Source organism: Ranitomeya imitator, chromosome 2, assembly GCF_032444005.1.
Source record: "Ranitomeya imitator isolate aRanImi1 chromosome 2, aRanImi1.pri, whole genome shotgun sequence".
Lineage (NCBI taxonomy): Eukaryota > Metazoa > Chordata > Amphibia > Anura > Dendrobatidae > Ranitomeya > Ranitomeya imitator.
Genome location: NC_091283.1, coordinates 569,499,085 through 569,525,076, shown reverse-complemented (window position 1 = coordinate 569,525,076; position 25,992 = coordinate 569,499,085). Strand labels below are relative to the sequence as shown.

General features: G+C 38.2%; 1 protein-coding gene across 2 annotated transcripts in view; it reads right to left on the bottom strand.

Moving 5' to 3' along the window:
- MYH7B (myosin heavy chain 7B) overlaps positions 1 to 23,736 on the bottom strand; it is a 53,467-nt gene extending 29,731 nt beyond the window's left edge. For both annotated transcript variants that reach the window (XM_069752134.1, XM_069752133.1), the window contains exons 1-18: positions 23,701 to 23,736; positions 19,984 to 20,144; positions 19,406 to 19,509; positions 18,402 to 18,545; positions 16,609 to 16,765; positions 16,022 to 16,049; positions 13,604 to 13,700; positions 9,698 to 9,721; positions 7,518 to 7,610; positions 5,601 to 5,664; positions 5,184 to 5,282; positions 4,977 to 5,080; positions 3,896 to 4,034; positions 3,079 to 3,197; positions 2,364 to 2,513; positions 1,384 to 1,554; positions 490 to 669; positions 274 to 406 (exon numbers count right to left, since the gene is read on the bottom strand). In XM_069752134.1, coding sequence (XP_069608235.1) covers positions 274 to 406; positions 490 to 669; positions 1,384 to 1,554; positions 2,364 to 2,513; positions 3,079 to 3,197; positions 3,896 to 4,034; positions 4,977 to 5,080; positions 5,184 to 5,282; positions 5,601 to 5,664; positions 7,518 to 7,610; positions 9,698 to 9,721; positions 13,604 to 13,700; positions 16,022 to 16,049; positions 16,609 to 16,765; positions 18,402 to 18,545; positions 19,406 to 19,509; positions 19,984 to 20,083 — 1,906 coding nt within the window. In that variant the 5' untranslated portion in view covers positions 20,084 to 20,144; positions 23,701 to 23,736. The remainder of the gene's footprint in view (positions 1 to 273; positions 407 to 489; positions 670 to 1,383; positions 1,555 to 2,363; positions 2,514 to 3,078; positions 3,198 to 3,895; positions 4,035 to 4,976; positions 5,081 to 5,183; positions 5,283 to 5,600; positions 5,665 to 7,517; positions 7,611 to 9,697; positions 9,722 to 13,603; positions 13,701 to 16,021; positions 16,050 to 16,608; positions 16,766 to 18,401; positions 18,546 to 19,405; positions 19,510 to 19,983; positions 20,145 to 23,700) is intronic.
- Positions 23,737 to 25,992: the final 2,256 nt, after the last annotated feature.

The following is a 25,992-nucleotide window of genomic DNA, read 5'->3' as shown; positions in this document are numbered from 1 at the left end:
AGACTATTTTTTCAACCCCAAGAAGACTTGTACATATTAATGCAATTGTTTTATATGTCGGTATGAGGTTTGTATAAACTCATGGACATGTTGCAGAAACAATCCTATTCAGATATATGAAATATCACTATTAACCCAATTCAGTATGATCATATACCGATACAATTACTCTGCACTTGAACAATGGAGCTCCATTTTAGTCAACACAAGATGTTACTCATTCCATACATCCATACATCCATCCAATCTCCCTCTTATGTTTTGGACTTTTACCTGCATAGGAGCTGACATATTTTTCATACAGACTGGCCAGTAGTTTGTTGGAGGATTTCTGAAATACCCCTACTACAGTTTCGTTCAGAGGATCCTTATTTTTTTCCAACCATCCCATAATGTTGTATGGTACCTGTCCAAGCAACAACTTATCGTCAGTACAATACGACTGATCAAAAATTTTTTGCAGGAATATATTTAAAGTTTGGCACTGACCACTCCAGCATAATGAACAAGCTCGAAATGAGGCTCATATCTGCGCTTCTTATCTACTTTTGGCCTCTGGAAGTTGGGAGATTTCCCCAAATGGTTGTCGTACAGCTTTGCTTTGAAGGACATGTCTGATGCTTTAGGGAACATACATTCTTCTTCCAGGATGGAAAGGATGCCTAGAGGCTAAAAATGAAAAATCACACATTAATATGCCAGCTATACTTGTATATATAAAACATTTCACAATTGTTGCTGGCTTCTGAACATTTTGATATTTTGCTCTTTGTATTCGTTTTAGCTCAGATTCATTGACAAAACTTTCGTCAGTAGTTCACTGACCAGTTTAATATTTATAATTAAATTGCTGCCCTATAAGTGACAGATGGCCCTTCTGATGTAGGATGATGTGATTCAGTGGGTGACTGATAAAGTCATATTAAGTGTTTCATAGTTTAATATACCTTATAAATGGTGACCAAAAAACAGAATTCTATTCAACAGGGTTCATGGCATGGGATATTGCAATGGCTAAATACTCCACTGTTTGCAGTTGTGCATACTGTAGTACCTATAGGGTGATTCCACCACTGCAAAATCTCAATGCGTACATGTGATTTTGCAGAGGATTTGATAACATCTGAACCTCCTTATAAGCTCTCATCCAGTTTACCACAAGGTGTTTATACTGACAGCTAGCTCTTCCTTACACCCCATACATAGGAACACTCAACTAGGCTGAATGTCTACGCGTTCTCTATTGGGAGAGCAGAGTAAGCTGCTGCCTCAAGAATAAAAGCATCAGTCAGTTGGATTATGAGAACCATGCCCCTTATAGTGTATAGGGGTCTTAAATCTACATTATGTCAAGACTAATAGTACATCATATACATTTTATACCTTCTCTATAAGGTCAATGCAAGCCTGTAAGTCAAGTCCAAAATCAATGAAGACCCATTCGATTCCTTCTTTCTTGTACTCTTCTTGTTCCAGGACAAACATATGATGGTTGAAAAACTGTTGCAGTTTCTCATTGGTAAAGTTGATGCAGAGCTGCTCAAAGCTGTTATACTGGACGGGAAAAATACAGAATCCTGTTAGTAACAATGTGATTGTTTTTTTTCACCTTGCACAGTAATAATCTTTATTTTTATATAGCGCTAACATATTCCGCAGTGCTTTACAGGTTGCACACATCATCATCATCGCTGTCCCCAATGGGGCTCACAATCTAAATTCTCTATAAGTATGTCTTTGAAAATGTGGGAGGAAACCGGAGTACCCGGAGGAAACCCACGCAAACACGGAGAGAACATACAAACTCTTTGCAGATGTTATTTAACTTTTTCTTCTAAAAGAGGCAAAACATTTATTTTTTATGATATTGCATTAAAAATCTTCCAATTCTAGATAAACTTACTTAAAAGAGTAATCTACGTTTGCAACCATTTTATTATTACAGTATGTCTAAATTACAAAATGAAGCAACTCTGCAAACAGAAATAGGGTGCTTTCACTTTGCATTTAGTATATGCTCGGTCGCCTTGTTGGGGCATATGTCTGAATTCCCCACCCTCCCCCACAAAAGGGCACTGGGGCATATGTGGCGACAGGACCATAAACAATAAAGTTGCTGGTAGAGCGAACATGCGCTCTGACATTTATAATTTCCAGGTGGACACTCAGATGTAGTAGATTGTGTAGAATGTTGTATCTCAATCCCCAAGCAGACCAGTGTGTCTCCATGTCTACTACTGCATTCATTCTTCATCCCATCTTTCCCCACTTAACATTTCACAATACATCCCAGAGACTTGCCTTCTTTTAATACTAGTTGGACAGTTCAATGCCGACATTTAGATTTGTCTATAACAAATTACCTCAAATATTTCAAAGCCAGCAATGTCCAGCACACCTATGAAGAACTGTCTGGCTAGCTTGGTGTCCAGTGTCCTGTTAATTCGACTAACAAGCCACTTGAACATGCGATCATAGGTAGCTTTTGCCAAAGCACCAACTGCAAATATAACCTGAAAATAAACGTAAAAATAAATATTAATACACTTAAAATAGTACAGTAAATAATAGGCAACATATCAAAGGCAGTCATACTCTAATGATACTGAATTTTGGATCTAAGCATAGTTGGGGATATATGAACACATGACATTTGACCAAGGTGTAATATTTATGGTTTCACTTCTTCCTTCACAAGTAAGGGCTCATTTAGCCGTCAGTTTTTAATGTATGAGTGCTATCCATATTTTTCACAGATAGCACTTGTACCTTCAAAATATGGAGACAATTTTGACCCAAGGGTCGGATCAAAATCGGCAATGCAAGTTTATGGGTCTGTGAAAAAACGGGACAGCACTCGGATGTTACAAGGACATTGGATTATATTTATTCATACCCTTAATGTGATAAAATAAATATGAAGATGACCTAAATACTGAAATAAATTGCCTTTGCACATTTAGGCTGCTTTAACACACTGCTTTTTTTGCTGCAATTGCAGAGAAAATCATTGTAGCTTTATTACAATTATTGCAAAAAAAAGAATCCAGAGCTTTACATGTAACTATTAATACTTACTTGTTCCACATTCTGACCTTTGGTCACATATTCATTGCCAACTTTCACCCTGGGATGGAGCAAACCTTTAATAAGATCAGCTGAACTGATCCCCATAAGGTAGGCAGCCTTGTCAGCACCTGTACAAGTTAAAGGAGGCAGACATATCAGAGGTTTAGCCAGAAAATGATACCATAAGCAATCAATGACTTCAGGAATAAACAGTTGACGATTTAAGCCAAGTAATTAAAGGAATTATCCCAGACTTTTATTATTTTCGTGTAAGGGGCTAAGAACTAGTAGGCAGGTAGTTTCTAACTACATCTCTGTTCTTCTACAGATTCAGCTGACGTTAAAGAAAAGAAGCTACTTTGTTGAGAGCTGAAGTGAAGCAGTGGAATTTCGTCTGAACCATCCCCGGAAGAGAAGATACTGCTCTGCTGACAGGACGTCAGCAGAAGCTGTAGAATTGTCGACAGGAGTGGTCTAGCAGAGATCGGCTCTGGGAAGAACAGGCAGGTAGTTAGGAACTACCTGCCTGTAATTCTTAGCTACCAAAGTCCAAAATAATTCCTTTAAGAAGAAAATTATTTTGTTACTCTGTTATTACAGCTGCTTTAGGGTAAGAACACTGCACCCACCTGTGGTGACCAATGGCCGATGACTTTATTTCAGAAAAACCGCCTTTGTGGTCTCACACTTATTCTAAACTACATATATAACATAAAAAACCTTTCACCTTTACATCTAGTGGGGCATATCGCTAAACTATGGTGTTTCATTGATCATTATTCAGCTGCACTGAGGCTTTACTGATACAAGCAGACAATGCACCCACTTTCAGTGTTATCGGCCTCTGCTTGCTCCTCCCGCTGCTTCTGCTTGAACTTCATGTTCCCAAAATGCATGACAGCCCCGACTATTTTATAGCTGCCTGTCTTCTCCTCCTGACTGAAGCCTAAAATATCCATGGCATGCTGTAAGAAGAAGGACAAGCAAAGCACATCAAATTCTGTGTGCATATTAAAAAAAACACCTGTTATATTCATATATTAATGTCTATTATCCTTCCATGTCGCAATCTCTTAGACCTTTTTTTATAGCAAAATAACTAAAAATACAATCAATGCCAACTATAATCACAAAATGCTCCTTTAAAGGAGTTGTCTGGACAAAATAAAACTTTCCCAAGGTAGATAATATGTGAAAAATATCATACTCAGACATACTCACCTATTGGCACCCACTGTGGTCAGCCTAGAGAAAGGAAGTGGTGGTGGCACCGTTCTATCAGCTGCCTGCGACTGGCTGCAATGGTCTGATGACTCAAGTAGCATGTCACCAGATGTTTTATGATGATGTTCTGTTGAAAGTTCTATGACCGCTACAGTCAATCACAGATGATATCGGTCCAGTGGCTGGTGAAACGGTGACATCATTGCTTCCTGTCTCTGTGCAGAGCACAGAGTGAACTGCGCTGGATCCAGGTGAGTGCTAGTAGGTGAGTAGACCTGAGTTTCTCCTTTGCTACTTATCCTGTCCCATTAATATCACTGGACAACCCCTTCACGTTCGCATGTTCATTCAATCAAATATCCTTAATTGTTTTTATATTTCTTTACAAATGAAAATCATGACACACTTTTAGATGCAATAACGTATCAGTAATGTTACCCATTTGCTTTAGTGCCCATTAAACAAAGGTCCAAAATGTGTTTTTCTGGAACAATCACAATTGGTGTGACATGTATGTGTACAATATAGATCATTTTACTGAACCAATAAATCACAATATGGACTTTATTTTGTGAATGCAGTCACTTACATTTCTTCAAGTTAATACAAGAATACATTTACGGTATATTTCAATCGGCTATCGTATTCTCAGTCTATACATATATATGATTCATTTTACATACATCAGTAGCCATAAGTTCCTCTCCATCATCCAAGTTGTCGACAGTTGTTACACCTTGCGAGCAAAAATGGTAATCGTAGGGGTTGGTGGAAAGCAGTAGCATGTCTATTAAAAAAGACAAATATTAAGATCAGAAGATATGCAGAGGATTAACACTTATATTAGTATATGTGGAGACTTTCAGACATTTTATAAATAGTTGTTTTACCTTGAAGCTCTGGCTTCTTCCCAGACAGAATCTGATAATAAACATGGTAACTTCTCTCCCCAGGCTGCTGGAAAATCACTCTAGACTTTTCCAAAAGGTCTTTCGAAAAAATTAAATGAATAAAATAGACTAAATAATACAAAATATTGAGACTCTCAAAAACACTCTGATTAATATGAGTTCTCTCTATTCTGTTCTGTTCTATTCTATTGTATTGCATCCTATCTATATTAGTTGCCCCATACGAATACTGTTACTAACATAGATGACTAGAAGGGCATTGCCAGGAAATACCAATCACTATCTATTTTATCTAATATCTACTATCACAAAGATAGAAATTAATTGGTTGGTTGCCTAAATCTATTTAACACACGTGTATATGAATACCCAATGGATTCCTACAGTCGTACTTACAAATATCAATGTCAGCAGAAGCTAGCTTTCCTGTAGGTCCAAAATGGATTCGAATAAACTTCCCCTAAGGAAAGAAAGATAACTGAGTTATATAATCTGACAGTACAGCCATCAGTTACCCTGCACATCTGTCCCTATGTAAATGAATAGAGGTGACACTGCAGTACCCCGCTACGTCTACTATACAGTGGATGGAGTTGTGCTCTTCTGCTCTGCAACTGATCACATCTGACCAACATGGGGAAAAGCAGATAGACAGGGGTGCTGTAAGTTGCACCCCACCCAGGGCCACCATCAGGGCATTTCTGCCATTACTGGTGTATGGCTTCCGGTGAGCAAAAACAAAGAGGGGGAGTGGGTGAGACTCTACAGCCTGCGCGGAGGTAGCATAGTCAAACCACTGTATAAACAGCCTGGCAGACTGCATAGTATACTGGGACCTGGGCTATAAACTTTGCTTTATTAAGCCCTGGGGTGCCAGTCACTCATAGTTAAAGCTACTTATATTGTATGGCCGCAGCACAGGGGGCTGGCTACATCTGACATCAGTGATGTCAGACACTGACGGCCTGCCCTCTGTTTCTAAGCTGCTGGTGTTCCCCAGCCCTTGCGTCACAATATACGCAGGAGTTGAGGGCCTGAAAGTGATGAGGTGCGTGGGCCTGTCCACTTGCCGATCCACCCTCACATTCCCCTATCCAACCACCCTTTTGTCCACCCACTGGACCACCCACCAGCTACTCTTCTTGTGCGCCTTCCCTGCTTGTGAAGTTGGAGACCGTCTCTGTCTGCTGCTTGCCTGCACACTACTAAGTACTACTAAGTTCAGCCCTACTGACTGCTGACTGTCTGCCTGCAATATGGTACTGTTGCCTGTCTTAAAGGGGATATTCTAGTAACCTAATACTTATCCCCTAAACAATACAATATATGGGATAATTATTAGGGTCAGTTCACAAGGCGGATCTTCAAGCAGGTTTGGAGTGGAAAGCCCGCCGACATTCTGCTGAATATCCATGGCAGCCGTTCCTTCATGCCTCTGATTCTTCTCTATGGGAGACAGTGATGAGGATTGCAGAACAGCAGGTTTTAGCCGCAGCTGTGCCGAGAAGTGGAGTTTTTCCAAGAGTAGGTGGTGGAATTGTGGAAGGTTCGTGGGGTGAAGGCAGAGCTGTGGTGGAGCCTGGGCGAACTCTCAAGGGGGCTCGAATATTTTGCCAGTATAAGGCCCTGAAATTCCTGGTGGCAGCCCTGCCCCCACCAATCTGATTTTGATACCCATCCAAGGATAGGCCATCAATATAAAAGTACTGGACAGCCCCTTTAAGTGCTCTAATTTTACTCTTATACTGTATTCCTATACCACTATTAACTCCAATTTCACTCATACATCTAATGATGGCATTCTAATTACATTAACTAGATTGTGTATAGTATAAAATATCTCATTTTGTACAGATACTGAACTATTGTCCACACTGTTCAAAGATTGGAAAACGTGCAATAGACAGCAAGCATCTGGTCCTGAATCCATCATATACTTAAAGTGTAACTGTCGTTTCAGGAAAATTTGCAGCAGAAAATGTGTGTCTGTTTCTAGCTCACCTTTCTATAGGACATTATGAGAAATTGCCATCTCCTATTTCAGCAATGGGAAAATCTGTCTTCACTGAATACAGATCTTACCACTGAATACGGAGTTTATATAGTGAAAGAAGCAGATTTAGCTGATAAGATATTTTACAAAGTTTCTCATTTTCATACATCACTATTGATTTATGGGAAATAAAAGGAAATTACTGTAACTCTGTGACTAGTCGTACATACAGCCAATAGAAAATTCATGAATATTTAATTTTCTTTTTATCTTGCTCAACAAATTTTGTTTAAAATATGTCTGAAATACCAATAACTTACAAAGCGGGAGGAATTGTCATTTCTTAGTGTCTTGGCGTTGCCAAATGACTCCATCGCTGGGTTAGCTTCTATGATTTGGTCTTCAAGAGTGCCCTAAAGAAGAACAGAATGCTGATAAAAAAAATACATATCTATCTATGGGTAAGTCCATTTTTCTACTTGTCTAATGGACCAATTATTTAATTCTAAATAACCCCTTTAATCCTGCCTCCAAGACTTACAGTAAGTTTTCTTTTGTTCAATGGGGCTATATGAGAATAGAAACTGGTGGGTGCTTTCTGCCATAAACATTTTTCTTTGTCTGCAAAACCCTCTAGAAATGGTGTTATGGCTCACTCACACTTGCCATGTAATCGGACGAGTGTAATCCGATAAAAAATCAGATAGCACCCGGCCCAATGTTAAACTATGGCAGCTCACAACTGTGACTATTTTCTTGTGACGATTCGGTATAAAGGTACCGTTACACTAAACGATTTACCAACGATCACGATCAGCGATACGACCTGGCCGTGATCGTTGGTAAATCGTTGTGAGGTCGCTGGGGAGCTGTCACACAGACAGCTCTCTCCAGCGACCAACGATTCGGGGAAAGACTTTGGCATCGTTGAAACTGTCTTCAACGATGCCAAAGTCCCCGGGTAACCAGGGTAAACATCGGGTTACTAAGTGCAGGGCTGCGCTTAGTAACCCGATATTTACCCTGGTTACCATTGTAAAAGTAAAAAAAAAAAACACTACATACTTACATTCCGATGTCTGTCACGTCCCCCGGCGTCAGCTTCCCTGCACTGTGTAAGCGCCGGCCATAAAGCAGAGCGGTGACATCACCGCTGTGCTCTGCTTTACGGCCGGCTGGCGCTGAGTGCAGGGAAGCTGACGCCGGGGGATGTGACAGACATCGGAATGTGAGTATGTACTGTTTTTTTTTTTTTTTTTACTTTTACAATGGTAACCAGGGTAAATATCGGGTTACTAAGCGCGGCCCTGCGCTTAGTAACCCGATGTTTACCCTGGTTACCAGTGAACACATCGCTGGATCGGCGTCACACACGCCGATCTAGTGATGACAGCGGGGTGATCAGCGACCAAAAAAAGGTCCTGATCATTCCCAGCGACCAAAGATCTCCCAGCAGGGGCCTGATCGTTGGTCGCTGTCACGCATAACGATTTCGTTAATGATATCGTTGCTACGTCACAAAAAGCAACGATATCGTTAACAAAATCATTATGTGTGAAGGTACCAATCAAGCAAAACAATCGTAGCATGCTGTGATTGCATCCGAGAATTGGATGGAACTCACCCATATAAGTCTATAGGTGCGTGTGATACATTGAACTGCACTCGGATATCACCCGAGTACAGTGAAATTCCTATGCAGTGAAATTCCCATGGATGCCAGCAGCAGAGGAGATGGAAAAATGACTTTCTCCGTCTCCTTCGCACCTGTGCTCCAATGGTGGCATGCAAGAGGATCGAAGCACAGCGCACTGACACTCGGTCACACTTGCAGCAGAAGCCGACAGTGTCAGTAACATATCACATCCCATGCTCTTGCATCAGATGTAAAACGCTAATGTGACTCCGGCCTTAAGGTACCTTCACACTGAGCGATGCTGCAGCAATACCGACAACGATGTCGATCGCTGCAGCGTCGCTGTTTGGTCGCTGGAGAGCTGTCACACAGACAGCTCTCCAGCGACCAACGATGCCGGTAACCAGGGTAAACATCGGGTGACGTCACTGCTGTGCTTTCCGGCTGTCTGACGCTCACAGCCAGTGCAGGAAAGCACAGCGCCGGGGACAGACAGCGGAAGGTAAGTATGTAGTGTTTGTTTTTTTAACTTTTACGCTGGTAACCAGGGTAAACATCGGGTTACTAAGCTCAGCCCTGCGCTTAGTAACCTGATGTTTACCCTGGTTACCAGTGAAGACATCGCTGAATCGGCGTCACACACACCGATTCAGCGATGTCTGCAGGGAGTCCAGCGACGAAACAAAGTCCTGGACTTTCTGCAGCGACCAACGACATCACAGCAGGATCCAGATCGCTGCTGCCTGTTAAACTGAACGATATCGCTAGCCAGGACGCTGCAACGTCACCGATCGCTAGCGATATCGTTCAGGGTGAAGGTACCTTTAGGTGTTGTCTCTACCCACAATGCATTTATACACTTACCCCGGTTTTGGTGGCAAGAGCAAGCTGAAAAGAATGTGATCAAATATAATGAATATAAAGGAAACATAATAGCAATGGTTAATTATTAAAAGTAACACCAAGCTGCAATAAAGCTGTAATTTAATAAAGTAATAAGACGCCACAACGTTATAGTAAGGCAATTCATAAAGCTGCCACAAATAGGAAGTAATAAAATCAATAATTGACACATTGCTATAAAAAAAAAAAAACAGAAACATTCCTAAAAAGCAAAAAAGAAACTCGAGGGATTAAAGAATAAGCCAAAAAAAAAAAGTATAAGATAAAGCTAAAAAGTTCACTCTGCCCCAAAAATGTGAAGCGTAAAGTTCATTATTTGAATTAAGATTAGACAAAATATGATTAAAAACAGTTAATCCAAAAAGACTGAGAGGGAAAAAAGCGGGTGAAAAACAAAAAATAAAAAAAAATGGAAGTGGGACTTGCAAAAAGTAGCAAAGAAGGAAAATAAAAGAAATGCAGTTACAGATAGTGTGATGAAAGAATCATTTTAGTGGCTTTAAGAAAGAAAAATGTCAAGGGTTGGAGGGAAATAACGAAAGAGATGAATGGCCTCAGACTTTATATGCTGTTTTTTATTCAGCTATTAGTAGTCTGGACTGCTGGTATGTTGGTAAGCGCTCGTTCACACTGCCGTGTAACAATGAGTGCTATCTCATGTTTTACCGGATAGCACTCACACCAGTGTTATGCTACGGGGCAGAGCAGATCTGCGATTATTTTCTGATGCCGATTCAGCATGCTGCCAGTGCATCTAAGAATCGGATCACACGCACCCCTACATGCCATAATCGTCCCGATTTTCTCACATGAGAGAATTGACGGCCGTTTGAGCGAACCCTTAGGCTCATTCAGACATCCGTGAGTTAGGTACATGTTCCTTCTTAACCTGTATCTTGTAAATACCACTTATGATTACAAAACCCGCTCCTGGCATTAGCCTGCATTCACACAATGTGAACACAGTTCACTTTTTTGCTACTGTTTTCCAAAAATGTATATTTTTTTGCCAGAATGTTCTAGAATCAAAGAAATACTGCTAGGTTTCTCCAGCAATTTTACTGAGATTTCGATCATATTCCAGCAAAAAAGGGTGTTTTACTGCAATTGCAAATATTGCGACAAAATCTACGTGCTTTTGTTGTAACCAGCAAAATCTGCAATGTGAAAAGAATCTTATTATCCTGAATGTCACTTCTAGAACTAGGTGCCATCATTCTCCCTAAAATACTGTCCAAGTATAGATACCAGCACTGCTAGTCCTTGAAATGGGGTATGTACCTAGTAGTCACAAACAAGGAATCGTCATGTCTTGGACTAAGGGTAGTCTCTAGCAGTAAACTCCAATGCCCCAATTCATTGTCTTTGTGCCTTTTTTTCTGGCGTAAAAATGTTTCCAATGGCTCGTATGCTCAATAAAAATAAAATGGACACCACCCGGCCCAATGTTATTCAATGCGGCTGTGCGGATGAGTGATTTTTTTCACTGACTGAATCTGCGTGAGAAAAAAATTTCTCACATTTAGTGTGACCTGATAAATAAAGATGATCACCACTATGGTACTCCAATATAAAAAACCAATCTGGAGGCCTCCAGAAGAAGCGAACGCGAAACGCACGTCGGGGCAGAGGGACGCCGGGGCTCCTACTCAGGACGCACAGTTAAGGTATACACTTATTGTATTTATATTGCCCATCTTGTTTATGCCATATCTAAGCCTTGCTTAGCATTTTTGCGAGCAGGCAGGCTAAGAGTGTCTTTCATTAGGATATATGCTATTATAGCAGTACCTGGTAAATTTGTAATATTACCTTTTGGCCATATATCTAGGCAATGTTTATTAGTGGGTCACCTTTTATTGATTTATTCTCTATATACTAGTGCTTATCCTGATGTATGTGAGGTAGCCTATGGCTGTTTTGTCCCTTGTTTTTGTGGATTCTATTCCCCTGTTTACATGTTGGTCACAAATTTTATATTGAAATATATTTTTTATCTTTGTATTTAATAAAATTGTTTTTTTATATTGGAGTACCATAGTGGTGATCATCTTTATTTATCAGGTCACACTAAATGTGAGATATTTATGTACAATGGGTACTCTGACCCCCATATAGGAGGGGTGTGTATTATATTGATGAGAGCAAAACGTCTGTGAATATATGTGAGAAAAAAATTGCAGCATGCCCTAGTTTCTTCTGTAAATTGGATGAGACTCACCCATTCAAGTTTATGGTTGCACAAAAAAAAAATTTGATGGCATAAGGAGACCCAATGTAGCATCCGATTTTTACGGATGCATTGCAGTTCTGTAACATGGGAAACTGTAAATGTTCCTACACATGATTAATAGCTGCTGGAAAAAAAAAACAGATTGCATACAGATGACAAGTGAGAAAAAAATTGTCCCACTTTCCTGGATGAAACTTGAATGATTTTAGCTCTTCTTTATAAGTTAACTTTACTTGGTTTTATCTGTTTTTTTTTGTTTTATTTTTTTTGTTTATCTTGTTCACAATGTAGGCGTTATTCTTTTTATTCAGAATTTTTAGCTTAATTCATCTAAATTTTGCAAAACGTTTTCAAGATTGTACTCCAGCACTGTACTGTACAAAATCTTTTCAAATTTATTTTTGCGCAAGTGAAGTCAAATGTGCAACATTTCAAAGGACTGGATGACTTCTTCGTTTCGAAATGGACAAAAAAAAGGTAAAAGACAAAAAGAAAGATTATCTTTGATGTTAACCAAATTTCATCAACCCACGTGTGCCATTCTGAAAGAAATTGCTTCAAAAATCAGCAACGATTAACAAGACAAAATAAGTGAAAGGTCATCTAAAAACGCAAAGGCAAACAAGTTGACTGTATCCATGCAGATAATAGATTAAAAATAGAAAAATGTTTATTCTGCCTAATTTATAATAGCTATGTTTCAAGCATTAAAAACACAAATCATGAATCGGGGCATAAAAGTAGTGTGCAACCTGTGGATTTCCTACTGTTTGGAAACTACCCTGACAGCTACTTTTACAATGTACATGCAATGCAAATGCACTCTATATTTTCACTAAAGCAACAAAGGAAGAAAAATAAAATATTATCTATTAAATGGATCTTTCAGGACTACTCAGTACTTGAAATAAATGCGTTGTCCAGCTTTAGGGTACAAGTCTGCAGTCACTCTATTAGACTGCCAACTTGTGAATCGTCACAGTGCACGCTCTGCGAGAGTGCCGAGAGTGGTGAGCGCGTGACCGCAAGTATGCAATTTGAGTACATGTGGTCATGTGCCAACCAGACATGTGCATCCTCGCTCAATGGAAGGGCATTGACTAAGGCCATACACGTCTAGTTGGAATGTGGCCAGAAGTATGAAAATCGCATACTTGCGGTCACGTGACCTGCTGCTTCCAGTGCTGGCAACTGAGAATTCTCACAGCATGCAGAGCGCGACCTGTGGGGATTCCTAAATCTGCAGTCACGTAGAGTGACTGTAGACTTGTACCCTAAGGCCATGTTCACATGTTGAATATTTTAGTTTTGTACCTCAGTATTTGTAAGCCAAAATTCACCAAGTACTGAGTGTGTGAATGTTGCTAAGACCAAACAACCCCTTTTAACTCTGAGCTGTATCAATTAGTGGATGATCAGAGGATCTACTACATTACCTAATATTGTCCTAAACAGGCCTACTAAACACTTTAGCTAAATATGTTTCATGAAAACATTTACTCTCACGCGTCCAAATTTATTATTTCCACAAGAAAAAGGTTCATGGATAGCAAGATGGAAGAAGAAAATGAAAAAGCAAGAATAAAAAGGGAGGAAAATGGCAAGGGAAGCACTGCCAAAAAGCTCAATCTTACGCCTTTTTTCCCGATTGTATCCCCAAGAGCTGCCACAATAGCAAAGTACTGAATTACACGTTTCGTGTTAACAGTTTTGCCTGCACCGGATTCTCCGCTTAGGGTAACAGAAAGATGTGAAATGTTGAGTGAAGGCAAAATGATTTCAGGTAAAATTATATAACATTACAATTGGGTCAATCCACAAAATATTAGCGGATAATATATTGTTGTCATTAGTAAGAGGAGTTCTATGTTCAAGAACTCTCTGATCTTACCAAGGAAAAATATAATCAATGAGTTATGTATGCAAAAGTGTGCAAAATCATGACACAATGTGATAATTACAAAACATTAAAAACAACATAAAATAATTATATAATAAAAATATAGACAAATTAACATTACATTAATATGACATAGCTATATTATTAGTATTGACATTTTGTTATTTGACAAACTATGATCAGACTAAGGCTTCATTCAGACAATTGATATTTTTGTGTGCGAGAAACTAGATCCAATTACTCTGCTCAGACCCTGATCCGAGTTTCTCAAAATTTGATCATAGTGTGGTCCGAGAGTCATCCAATCTTCTGTTACGTGGAGAAATAAAAAACATTTTCCGCCTTCTCCATTCTGATTATCCGTGAAAATCAGACCACACTCGGATGTCATCCAAGAGCAGTCCAAGCATCCAAGAGCAGTTCCAAGAGCGAACCCGATCACTTGCATTGCTGATTTTGATCTGACCCTCAGATCAAAACTGAACATGTGTCTGATATTTTCCGAGGACAGCTCGGTCCGGCGAAAAATTCAGACATGTCAATGGGCCCATAGACTATCACAGGTACGAGTGCTAACCATGAAAAATACGGATAGCACTCTTGCGCAAAAATTGTACGTCTGAATGAGGCCCAATGATTTTACATTCTATTTGTTTATAGGTTTTTGTAGGACTCCTTATAGGAAAGTCATACAGACAATAAGCCAGTTTGTTCAATATGACTAAAGACTGGGTTGACCATTCTTTACATATAGTATAATTACCTTAAGTGTAGAATAATAAAATATTCTGTATTAGAGTGTCATAAACGAGTATATAAAAACTTCTTGTGAGGATAGAGAACCATGAGGAGGATAGCCCAAAATAATCACACAAAAGTATAATTCTATAGTGTGTTGTTTTGCTCTCAGCTATTTAAGGTCCATGACTGCAGTTTAACCTGCTATTCTTAGGTATATCGCATTGCCTATTCACACGTTTTTGTAAAAATAAAAGTAATGTTACTTTTATCTAAAGAGAGAAGGACGTGTCACATAGTGACAGCCCGGTCTGTATAGCGTAGTGTTACTGGAGCTGACGATAAAGATAAACTAATGCTCTATATCTGCAGTAACCAATTGTTCTGGAGTGATTCATTGCTATGAATAGACCTCCTGGCATTATAGTCCCAGATAACAAAGGCTATGGACAATGATAGCAGGATTGCCGCAGAAGGAGAACAGCCAGGCATTTTAATGCCAGGTCTCTGGTTTACCTAATTAGGCAATGGCGCAGTACAGAGATGTGATGTGTCTCATACAATTCTTAATTTAGCTGTTCTATGCCTGTAATATTTGTGCGAGTCTATTCAGATGGCCTTCTATTGTTTGAATGTTAACGTAAACTTGGTTCTTACAAATTATGTGATTGGTATCACAGTTTTGTGACTATTTTGTAGATTCCGTTTTACAATGCAATCTACTCCGATACATAAAAACTACTAAATATCTGGATGTTTGAGACGCAAAGTAAGAAATTCCTAAACCAGCAAAGTAAGGGGTTGTGATGCCTCGTTTCATAAAAACACATTGGGACACTAGAATCCTGGCTTAGTTTGCCCCAAACTGTCTTACATGGCTGCAACAGATTTATTTAATCTTTTAGACACTTTTGGCATCTTGTGTTCTCAATTATGGGTCCATGTAAAGGTACTGGCAGCTACTCGAGCAAAGAGCAAAATGCTCACTCTGTGGATGAACGGCTGTTTTATGCCAGAATAAAATTGCTATCGGCAGCACATCAGTGTAAACAGGATGTGTGCCGCAGATAACCTGATACTATATAAAGACAGAGTGATCATAATAGTCCATGTCATTGTTAGTCAACCTGTGGAAACTGACAGTCAATGAAAAACTTGTCATATAGTTTATCGGTGCCCGTTAATGATGCATTGACTGGCTGAAATCAGCATAAGTTATATCTATGAGGGATTTTCTAATTTAAAATGTCATTTTGTTCAAATTACGGTAATCTCGAGCGAATCCCAAGCGCACATTCGCTTTGTGTGATATTATATAAACCTCATTGAAAACTTTTCATGGTTATGCAAAGAAAACAAACTGCTTAGTGCCTGATATTCATGAAATTAATAATATTTCATGTAAGGTACTTACGTGATTAGCATAGATTGGTTCTCACGATCTAAAAATATAAGTAAAGAACAGGAGATTTTAAAGTTTGACTTCTGTAATACTTGACTTCTTACATTGTGGTAGAGCATTCTTTACTACTATTTGTATTACTTTTTGGTGCATCATGATATGATGTGGAATATTACTATGATCTTTTACATAACCTTTTTACAGTAATTGTAATATAATATCCTTGCTGTGTTTAATATATATTTATGATTTTCTGGCGATGCAGTTCACCATTACTACTCAGTATTATTACCCAAATTGCTCCAGCTGGAAAGGAAAGTGATTTGGGTAATAGAAATATGTCAAACTAATGCAGATTATATAATTTCTTAATATACATTTTGAAGCAGCTTGAGGATAAAGCTCCCTTCGAGAAATTAATATCCTTGATTCTAAAAATGGCTGCTCGCACTGAGCATAATCAAGGTCATGTGTCCTAAAGATACGAAAAGGAGATCAAAAGTAGTAATGCTGCCCCTCTGCTATTCCTTTTTCATCTTTGATTTGTAAATATTTCCTATAGACATCCATAGGGTAAAAATGATTTACTGCATACTCACTTCGCACCATGTCGTTGTACGCATTATCAGCAATGGAGTAAATATGTGGTGGAGCCTCTGTTCGTCGCTTGCCTCGGTAAGCGGCCACAACCGGAGATGTGTAGACAGGAAGCCATTTGTATGGATTCACAGTTACACAGAAGAGCCCGGAGTAGGTCTGAAAAGAGAAAGAAGAAAAAAAAAAGCTTGAACTGTGCAACAGCTGTGCTCATGAACTACAAAGTGGCCATAGATCACTTCCAAGAACCTCAATAGTCCTTTCCATGGTTAATTAAATGAAATATCTACCATGTTAGGATATCATCTGTCAGAAAACAGGTTGAAGCAGGCATTCTTTTTACACTCTGTTGGTCGGAATTTGGAATATTCATTTACTTTAGTTTTTTTTTCTTCCTTTTTCTAACAAATTCTTCATGTGGCAAATTTAATATTTAAAAATAAATTATATATTTTAAACTTGAACCTCCTCTGTCCATTACATTGTACATCTGAATTTTTCTTTTTTCTAATTGGTATAGTTCATGTTAACAGTGGTGTACACGAGGTGCAAGCTCAATTAATTTAGCTGTGAACAAATTTTGCATGGGAGGCTTCAGCAGTCCCTGACTGATGACTTTTTTACACATTGCTAAAGATTCTGGAATACCATTACAGTACGAGTAAATGACTTATCCTTGCTACCTGGAATTGATATTTTTAGTTATGTTAATGTTATTATTTTGTTTTTATATGCTGTCAACATTTTTTTTATACTACCACTCCCTTTTGCTATGTCTAACAGTGTATTTTAAATACTTGTTTAGTGTTTTAGCACATGTAAAGTATAGGTCAAATTAACCTTATAGTAAATCCACAACTGAGGACAACTATAGGAACATATTAATAATTTGTATCCATAATAGCTAGCCAGACATTAGGAATCTCAGATGGCTTTTTTTTTCTGATGTCTCCTTATTCAAGATCAGTCTATGAAAGTTATTGTTGACAATGGCAATGCTTTACATTAAAACAAGAAATAATAGTTTAATCTCTTCCACGATCTGCGGCCTAGTCTGAACTTACGTTCATGGGATGCAGATCTTTCATTCACACAAGCAACTTTTTATAGAAGAACTCCCATCAAAGTTTTTATCCTTTTAATATTTTGCAAGCATAATATTATATAGCATTGTGTACTTACAATTGCTCATTTTGACTTTTTACCCAGCTAATTCTTCTTTTCTCTGTGCTTTATGTAGAAACAAGAAGTCTCTTTTCCCTGCATAAGACATCCTCCTCTTCAAATCCTCACCCAGTTGCTCCGCGCCTCTCCCTTCCTGGGACTTTTGCAATGATGACTCATGGAGGAAAAATAGACTTCCTATATCTACATAGCGCTTAGGAGAATTCAGCTAGTCTGTTTTTAATAATGTCTGTATTTAATCATAGACCTATTGGAAAAGTGAAGAATGAACTGGGTAGAAAGGCAAAATGAGCAATTGTAAGTACACAGTGTTATATAATATAATTATTGAAATATACTAAGAGGATAAAAATGTTGATGGGAGTGCATCTTTAAGTATAGCATATGACAATGACTTAAAATCCAACACGGCAGATCAACTTTTTGACAAGTATTTGCCGTTGTTTGGCATAATGTAGCAAAAAGGTGCTGAATGTTGCAAAAAAATTGACTAAATCTGGACTTTCAGCCAAGTAAAATCTCAAGTAGTAGATGACCAACTTTGGCTCATTCACTGCACTGAATACACCTGTAAGAAGCTTCACAGTTGAAAATGTTAAGGCCCTCTCACATAGATCATCCAGTTGGCATAACGACGTCTCAGATTGGAAAGGACTGAAGCCTCATTGAGGTGAGTTAGCATAGCCATGTCTTCAATCATGTCAAATTTTGGAGGGTTCATCTGCTGAATATCATCTTCCTTCACAACGAGGGACTGAAAGGAGACAAGTGTACAAGAGACTTACAATAAAGTCAGTGTCCAATAGGAAATGCAATGGGTCCTCTTGATACTGTTACATTATTATTCTCAATATAATGCTTTTGTTCTCCTCCTATTCCTCATGCGTGAGCACCATTACCAAACATATTCTAATGGATTAACACAACTTTTCAAATAGAAGTAAGTGAATTTTAATACTATAAAAGTCACCATTGTGCTGTTGTACTGCAAGTAGAAGAATCTCTAAAATAACCACGGCTTCCTATCTTGCTATGACGCGACTAGCACTCTGTTGATGGTACTTTAACTCACTTTAGTTTGTTTTTTTTCAGAACTATACAATTGATTATCTTTAGGTTAAGATTTGTAGGGTTTCAATTCTCATCACCTCCACCAGTCAGCTGACTTGCATCTCCTAGACTGTTTACACGGCAAAGCTCTGCACATTAAGTAATGGATATATTCAATATTACAATTAGGAACTGCTCAGTTTATTTAAGGGAATGGAACTAAACTGCAATACAAGCCACTACAAATGATATAATATCATATCTGGTAAATAGTGAAGCACCTGGTGGAGTTCTGTGGCCCCTTCAGTCAACTCCCACAAATCTTAAATTAAACACTTTGTAGACAAATTGGAATAAAACAGGAAATTTGTTATATGGGTTGATGATGGAGATATACCTCTGGTGTGTCTATGTACCCCCAAGCACCCAGCATATGGCAACAATAGCATACGTGAAAGCCTTCTGCTGGGAGAACATGTCAGGCTCCAGAAGTATATTTCTGATGGCTCAAATGAGATGGAAAGAGTAGGGATGAAACAAATATAACCTATTAGGTAAATTCACCCGTTTGTCTTTTGTTTCCACTGTGACTTTGCCACCAGTGGATTCCTTGATTTCAACTTCAATGTAGGCTTCCTTTTCATCTGGAATCCATGCCTTCTTCTTACCTATATCATACAAAGGAAATATATAGAGTGATATCACTTAGAAATTACAAAAATACAAATTATGTTATCTGTAAGACCCATTTGACACTTGTCATAAACTAGAAACTAGAGGTATACAATGCTTTTGCCTTTTTATGTGTATGCACATCAATGTAAATACATTTACCTGTAGCAGGCAACAGCGCTGTCCAGTAAATTGATTCGTAATTATCGATTTATAATAACTTTCTTGAATAAAATATGTGCAGGAATTCCCAGTCCAGACCCTATAAAAGTATGATGTTGTGCATAATATGCAAAAGCTCCTTCATCTGAAAGTGCGGTATGCCTTGCGTTGGACCCTTACTGATCATAGGCATTCAAAACATAGATAACACCTTTAATTCTGTATATTACTAGATTGGCCATAGGCACACAAGATGATATTACCAAAGAAGTTTACTAAGAAGGCATATAACTATTATGAGCATTTACCATCAAATGGGATAGTGTGTAGCTTCATCAGTTCGTCATCACTTTTCCGCAAATAGTCAGCGGCCTCCCCAAACTCGGACATATCCAAGAGCGAAGACATGATGTACAAAGACTGAAACGGAATGCAGCAGAAACTGGAATATCAGGGATGCTCCTCACCCCTTGAAAAAAAAAGAATATAGCAATAAGTCCTACCAGAGAAACGTCTCCATAGTCAAGATTCTTAGTGTAAATCTTTCTGTTCTCTACCTTCACATTTATTTCACCTTTACAAACTGAATAATAATAATAATAATGAAAAAACCTTCTCTTTATTAACACAAATGAACCAAAGAAGCAAACTTTAATGAAATTTGGCCTCACCACAAATGCATAACACGGTACCATTTTAATTAATAGTGTATTCAAAAGAAAGCAGTGCAGGACATTGAATTATGGCCTTTTGAATGTCCCAACTTTCCAGTTTATCATTGCATCTTGCAACATGGCTGTGTGATTTTAGATCCGTTCAGCCACAAGAGCATTAGTGAGGACACACAGTAGTGCTGAAAAAGAAAGTCAGGCTTGTAAGATTTTCAATTCACCCAAATGGTGCATTATGTGGTTCAATGCAGTGCAAGACCAGTCAAGTTGTTCTGGACCTTGTTTTAAGTTGGTACTGATACGCTAGAGCTTTTTGCCACGTAGTTGAAAGCATTTGACCTTAGAATGTAATTGTACAATAAAGTATTTATCCATGCTGGACCTAAGTAGCCCAAACCATGAAAAAAAAGCTAGAAAACAAAAACAAAATTTAGCACTTAGCAATACTCATTTTATCAAACCCAGATTTGTTCACCAGACTGCCAGAGTGTCCGGAATGCCAAATCCAATAATGTTATGTTTTTCACTACTCTGGCTGACACTTTACACTGCTCAGGGCAATCTCTGTGCTAAGTGTCATAGAACCATATACATTCAACCATTTTTCTGCTGACTTTTTTTTCCTAAAGGCAGCTTTTGGTTAAAGTGAATGTTGCAAGTGAGAATAGAAAAATGTTAAGCATCAAATAGCGCAAAATTTAGTAGCCACTTCTCGTAGCCAGCAGGTGATCAGACCAGCACCACCAGGAAACATTTTTTCATGCATTGACTTGTTGGATGATGGGAAAATAGCATTAAAAGTACCCGAGCTTTTAATATGGACACTGACCATGAAGATTAAATGGCCAATGGCTGAACCAGCTAATTAGGAGTGTTTATATACTTTTGGCCTTGTGGTATAATGATTGTTTATCATTTTATCTAAAAAAATGTGGTGGTAGAGGTGTCTACTCTGAACTGCTCTTTGCTTCTTCTAAAAGATGACCAAGCTAATAATTCCCACATGAGGGGAAATAATGAGGAATTAATGTTCATCTAAAGAACTTCTGGCTAGTAGTTAACTAATATTTATGGCCATCTAACAGGCTGCACAATATTGGGTAACCATGCTAAAGTTCCCTGATGAAACATCTAAAAGTCAGCAGCTGTTGGCACAGAGGTTAAAGACAACATTGTGTCATGGTAATCCAGCACAACAAAAACATTTTTTTAAACAGTAAGCCACTTGAGGCACATCCATGACCTCAGCCTCTTGACATGGTCCTAGCTGTGTAACATTATCCTATACTCACCAGGCAAACCAAGAAGTGGCCTAAGGTTAAACTCATTGTTTATGTCCACTACAGCATGTGCCCTGACCTTGATCTCTGTGTGTAAAAAATGTACAATGTCCCCTGTGCCTTTACACAACAGGTGCGATGAACCCCCATCATAATTATGGACATTATGGTATAGCACAGCCAAAACATTTTCAGTCAGTTGTCTTCAACTGGAGTTTTTAGTTACAGCCTGATTTACTTAGTCATACATTATTTCAGAGTGCATGAAAACAGCCTTTACATTGCAGACAACTCCAATATAAATGCAAAACTGGGTAGAATTATGATCATTGTCTTGGGAAAGTTGTGTGATGACCCTACTGGGTGCTGTACTGGATTGGACCCCCTATTATTTGCTGCCGAGCAGTACCTACTAACATCAGACACAATGAAAACGAAAAGAAAACATATTTCTGGGAAATATTCTTTGTGTGTCATTGATTTTTTTTCTGATGATTTGGTATAATATTAGTTAGCGCGATCAAGAATCATGGGATCATGAACATAGCCACCTATAAAACTGTAGAAGGGCACTCATTTACCTCTACAGGGCCCTGATGCACCATTTCTCTGAATTAATAAGCACACAAAACTAAAACAAGAAAACTTGTTGTTCATTTTATTGAGGTATTCTCCTACGAAAGCATTGCTTTCAGAAAAAAATAACCACTAAGATGGTGTCGCATCAAGCACCAAATATTCTGCCGTGTACATAAAACTCAAAACTGTATATTAGTCAAGGTATAACAGGTGACATATGAATGATAATATAGATACGGTATGTTATAATAATAAAAATGTGTTCATATAATTTTGGTGATTATTTAAAAAAATAAAAAATAAAGAAGGTTTTTATGAGTTTTGCATGATCAATGTTGTTGATTTACTAATGTGGCTGTTTATGTAAGGCTGAAAGCAAATCCGCCCCTGCGATTATATTTAGTATATTGTATATATAGTATATGACATTTAGACATAGGGCACTGCAAGCTACATGAGCTCCTCTTGTAGTAATCTTCCCTAAAATCTCAGTAATTACAAATAAAAACGTATATACTTAAAAAGGTAATATACATTATATTATTTCTTATCTAAAATAATAAAGGAACGTAGTAAAAATAAAATAATGACTGTATGAATAAAATATTCTGAATAAATTGGAGTTAAGTACTAGATAAGAGGCACAAACTAAAACTGTATGTCCCATAAAGAAAAATCTATGCAGTTAGAACAAAAGTTCTAATTTGATTACATGAAGTGTCAGCAATAAACCTCATTATTATGTTGTGCCGGAGAACCCCTGTAAGTAATAAAATACATGATACAAGCATTTTCTAAAGGGAATAATAAAGAAAGTGCTAAGAAAGAAATATAGACAGTTATAGAAAGTGCTAAGAAGTAGCACAAACTGAATGTATGTACCTTAATTATTTTTAGGACCGGTTCACATAACCGTCATGGCTTTCGCAGCTAATGGAGCAAAAAATTATTTTATGGATGTATTATAAAATGGATCCCATCCCACCTATGTCAGATAATTATTAATATTATGTTTCACGATGTATAGTTACTACAAAATTATTTTGTCAGAAGTATCAGAACAAAACATGAATCAATATAACTCTCGGTTCCATCAAGAAGTACCGTATATTAAATATGGTAAACAGTGCTGTATTTATCACTATTGTAGATAAAGTGAAATATGGTACAGAAGCAATTAAAGCATAAAAATGGAATTAGAGTCCAAAATGGGAAAAAAAAGTGTAAAAAAAATCCATAACATTACTTGCATTTTTATACAATGTATGAAAAAATCCTAACCCTATAGCAGGAATATAAAACCAGTAAAATAAATTGAACAACATAAATTGCCATGTGTGTGGTGGTTGGGCATTAGCCATTATTCTGCGCATGCAATGTAATGGAAAGCTGGCCAGTACTGGTTAATGGATGTGAAAGGACTCAGGGTTGATCACAAGACTAGAAAGACTTTGGAGTTAGTATAGTTCACACAGACAAGCATATTGCTACCAACCTTGGCTACAGGACCGAGAGGCTGCGGGAAAGATACACTGAAGCCTCTTTTTATTGTGTGGCTGAAGGTCACAGTAGAGGGCAGATATGTGAGAAATTCCCATGTGTCAGATACATACAGCTCCATTGGCCCCTCAGCTCAGACGGACACAAAAGGCAAACTCCCAACCTTATCACTGCTTAGGGAGGTTATTTTTACCTCACAAATTGTCAGTGGGGGGGAAACTTTACAGCAGCTACTGCACTGAGTGCTTCATGGCTCAGAATTCAATGTACAGACATGCTCTCATTTTGGGGTATATTGTCCGAGACACATTTTATTGATGAAAACAGACGATGATTAACAATTCATCTGTCTTTTTCTAGCATAAAAAGTCAGTGGAGGTGTATGTACTAAGTTATTGGCCTTATCTCACCTAAAAGCTGTATTTTCGGTCTGATGGCTGTCCATGAAGAACTGACAGCTCTAGGATGAGGATATTTAATTGGCTTGTTCAGATGACTGTTTTTTATTTTCATAGACCAAATGTTGACTTTAAAAAAATCCCAGCATGCACTAGTCCCTTGCGTCTTTCAGATGAGACTAGCCTATTCAATAGGTGCACCAAAAAATTGGATCCCATACGAATCAACAATATTGCATCCTATTTCTACACTGCAATTTTTTAACATAGGAAATTGTTCTCTTATAAATTTTAATTATTATTATTTATTTATATAGCACCATTGATTCCATGGTGCTGTACATGAGAAGGGGTTACATACAAGTTACAGATATCACTTACAGTAAACAAAACTAACAATGACAGACTGACACAGAGGGGCGAGGACCCTGCCCTTGCGGGCTTACATTCTACAGGCATAACTGCCGATATATAAAAACGGATGATATATGGATTGAATAAGTATGACAGTATAGACAGAAAAACGCCATTTTTTCTGTATGCAAATAGGAAAAAATTTTTATACCGTCATATGATGTTAGCTTAAAGAGGAGTTTTCTGGAGAGCCCCATGCTGAGTCAAGCTAAAATATCAGATGTTCTGCACAGGCTCCCAAACTTGCCAATAGACTTGAGTCTAATTCTAATGCGTCGATTAACGTCTTAATATAATGGAACTATACCAATTTTATTACAAGTAAAATAACCTATACACCTGTATCGATGACCTGTGTCTATTAGACTGCCAAAACAAATTGAGCTGTCTCCGGAAGTCCTATGGACAATTAATGAAGCACAATCTTAACTTTGGAACTATATTTTCTTGACCAGTGGGTATTTCAGTGATGGCCCCCCAGAAATCAGTAAATTATCACCTATTTGTTGGATAGCCAATAACTATGCCATTTGATGAATAGGTAAACTTGGTAGCACCTCTCTAGATTGTAAGTGAATATGCCCATTTTCTGCATGAAGAAAGGATGTGCCCAGAGAAAAATAAGCTCTGGAAGACCTATGGCATGGATGTTTTAGGAGACCATGCTCATGGGAGAAGGTGTCTCCCTCATCTGCTACAATGGGCAGATGATCTGTAATGGCTGCAGAGAACATGCATGAAACATGTGTGATGCTGTAGTGGCGAGGCAGGGAAGAGGAGTCTACCTCATGTATGTGCGCCTTGATTAAGCAAACAAGGTCCAAGCTATACCAAGTCACAGACCAGACTTGTTTCAATTTCCCTGGATTGATGATAGAAATGTCTGCAGGAGCTAAAAAGCAAATTATGCAGAAAGTAGTAAGCCAGGATTAATGCAAAATATAGCTAAGAACCTTGATGTTTGTTGAGTGGAAATATCATATCTGACCACCTGGACAACTAGTAAAGAGACATCTGGACTCTAAGGTGTTCTAAAGTTTACTAAAGAACAATCTGTAGGCATAGTCATAGGGTCAGTCATTGAGGGAATTGCTGTTTTAGGAACTTCTGAATTCGGACACATCTTGTGTGGGGTCTCAAGTGCTTTAGCGATTTAAGGAGCTTTGGCCAGTGCTAGAAGCTCTTACCATAGCAGGTGACTTCTGAGGCTGAAAGCAGGCAAGTAGCTGGCCAGAATGTCAAAATTCCGGGAATGCCTAAGAGACATGAGACTGTACTGTGAGACAATCATCCTGTGCTATGCCCCGAAAGTTGCTACCCGCTGATATCACCTTTGTGGCTGTAAGGCCTATTTTCCATCATTCATGCTGTGATGTTCAAGTAACATAGTAACATAGTAACATAGTAACATAGTTAGTAAGGCCGAAAAAAGACATTTGTCCATCCAGTTCAGCCTATATTCCATCATAATAAAT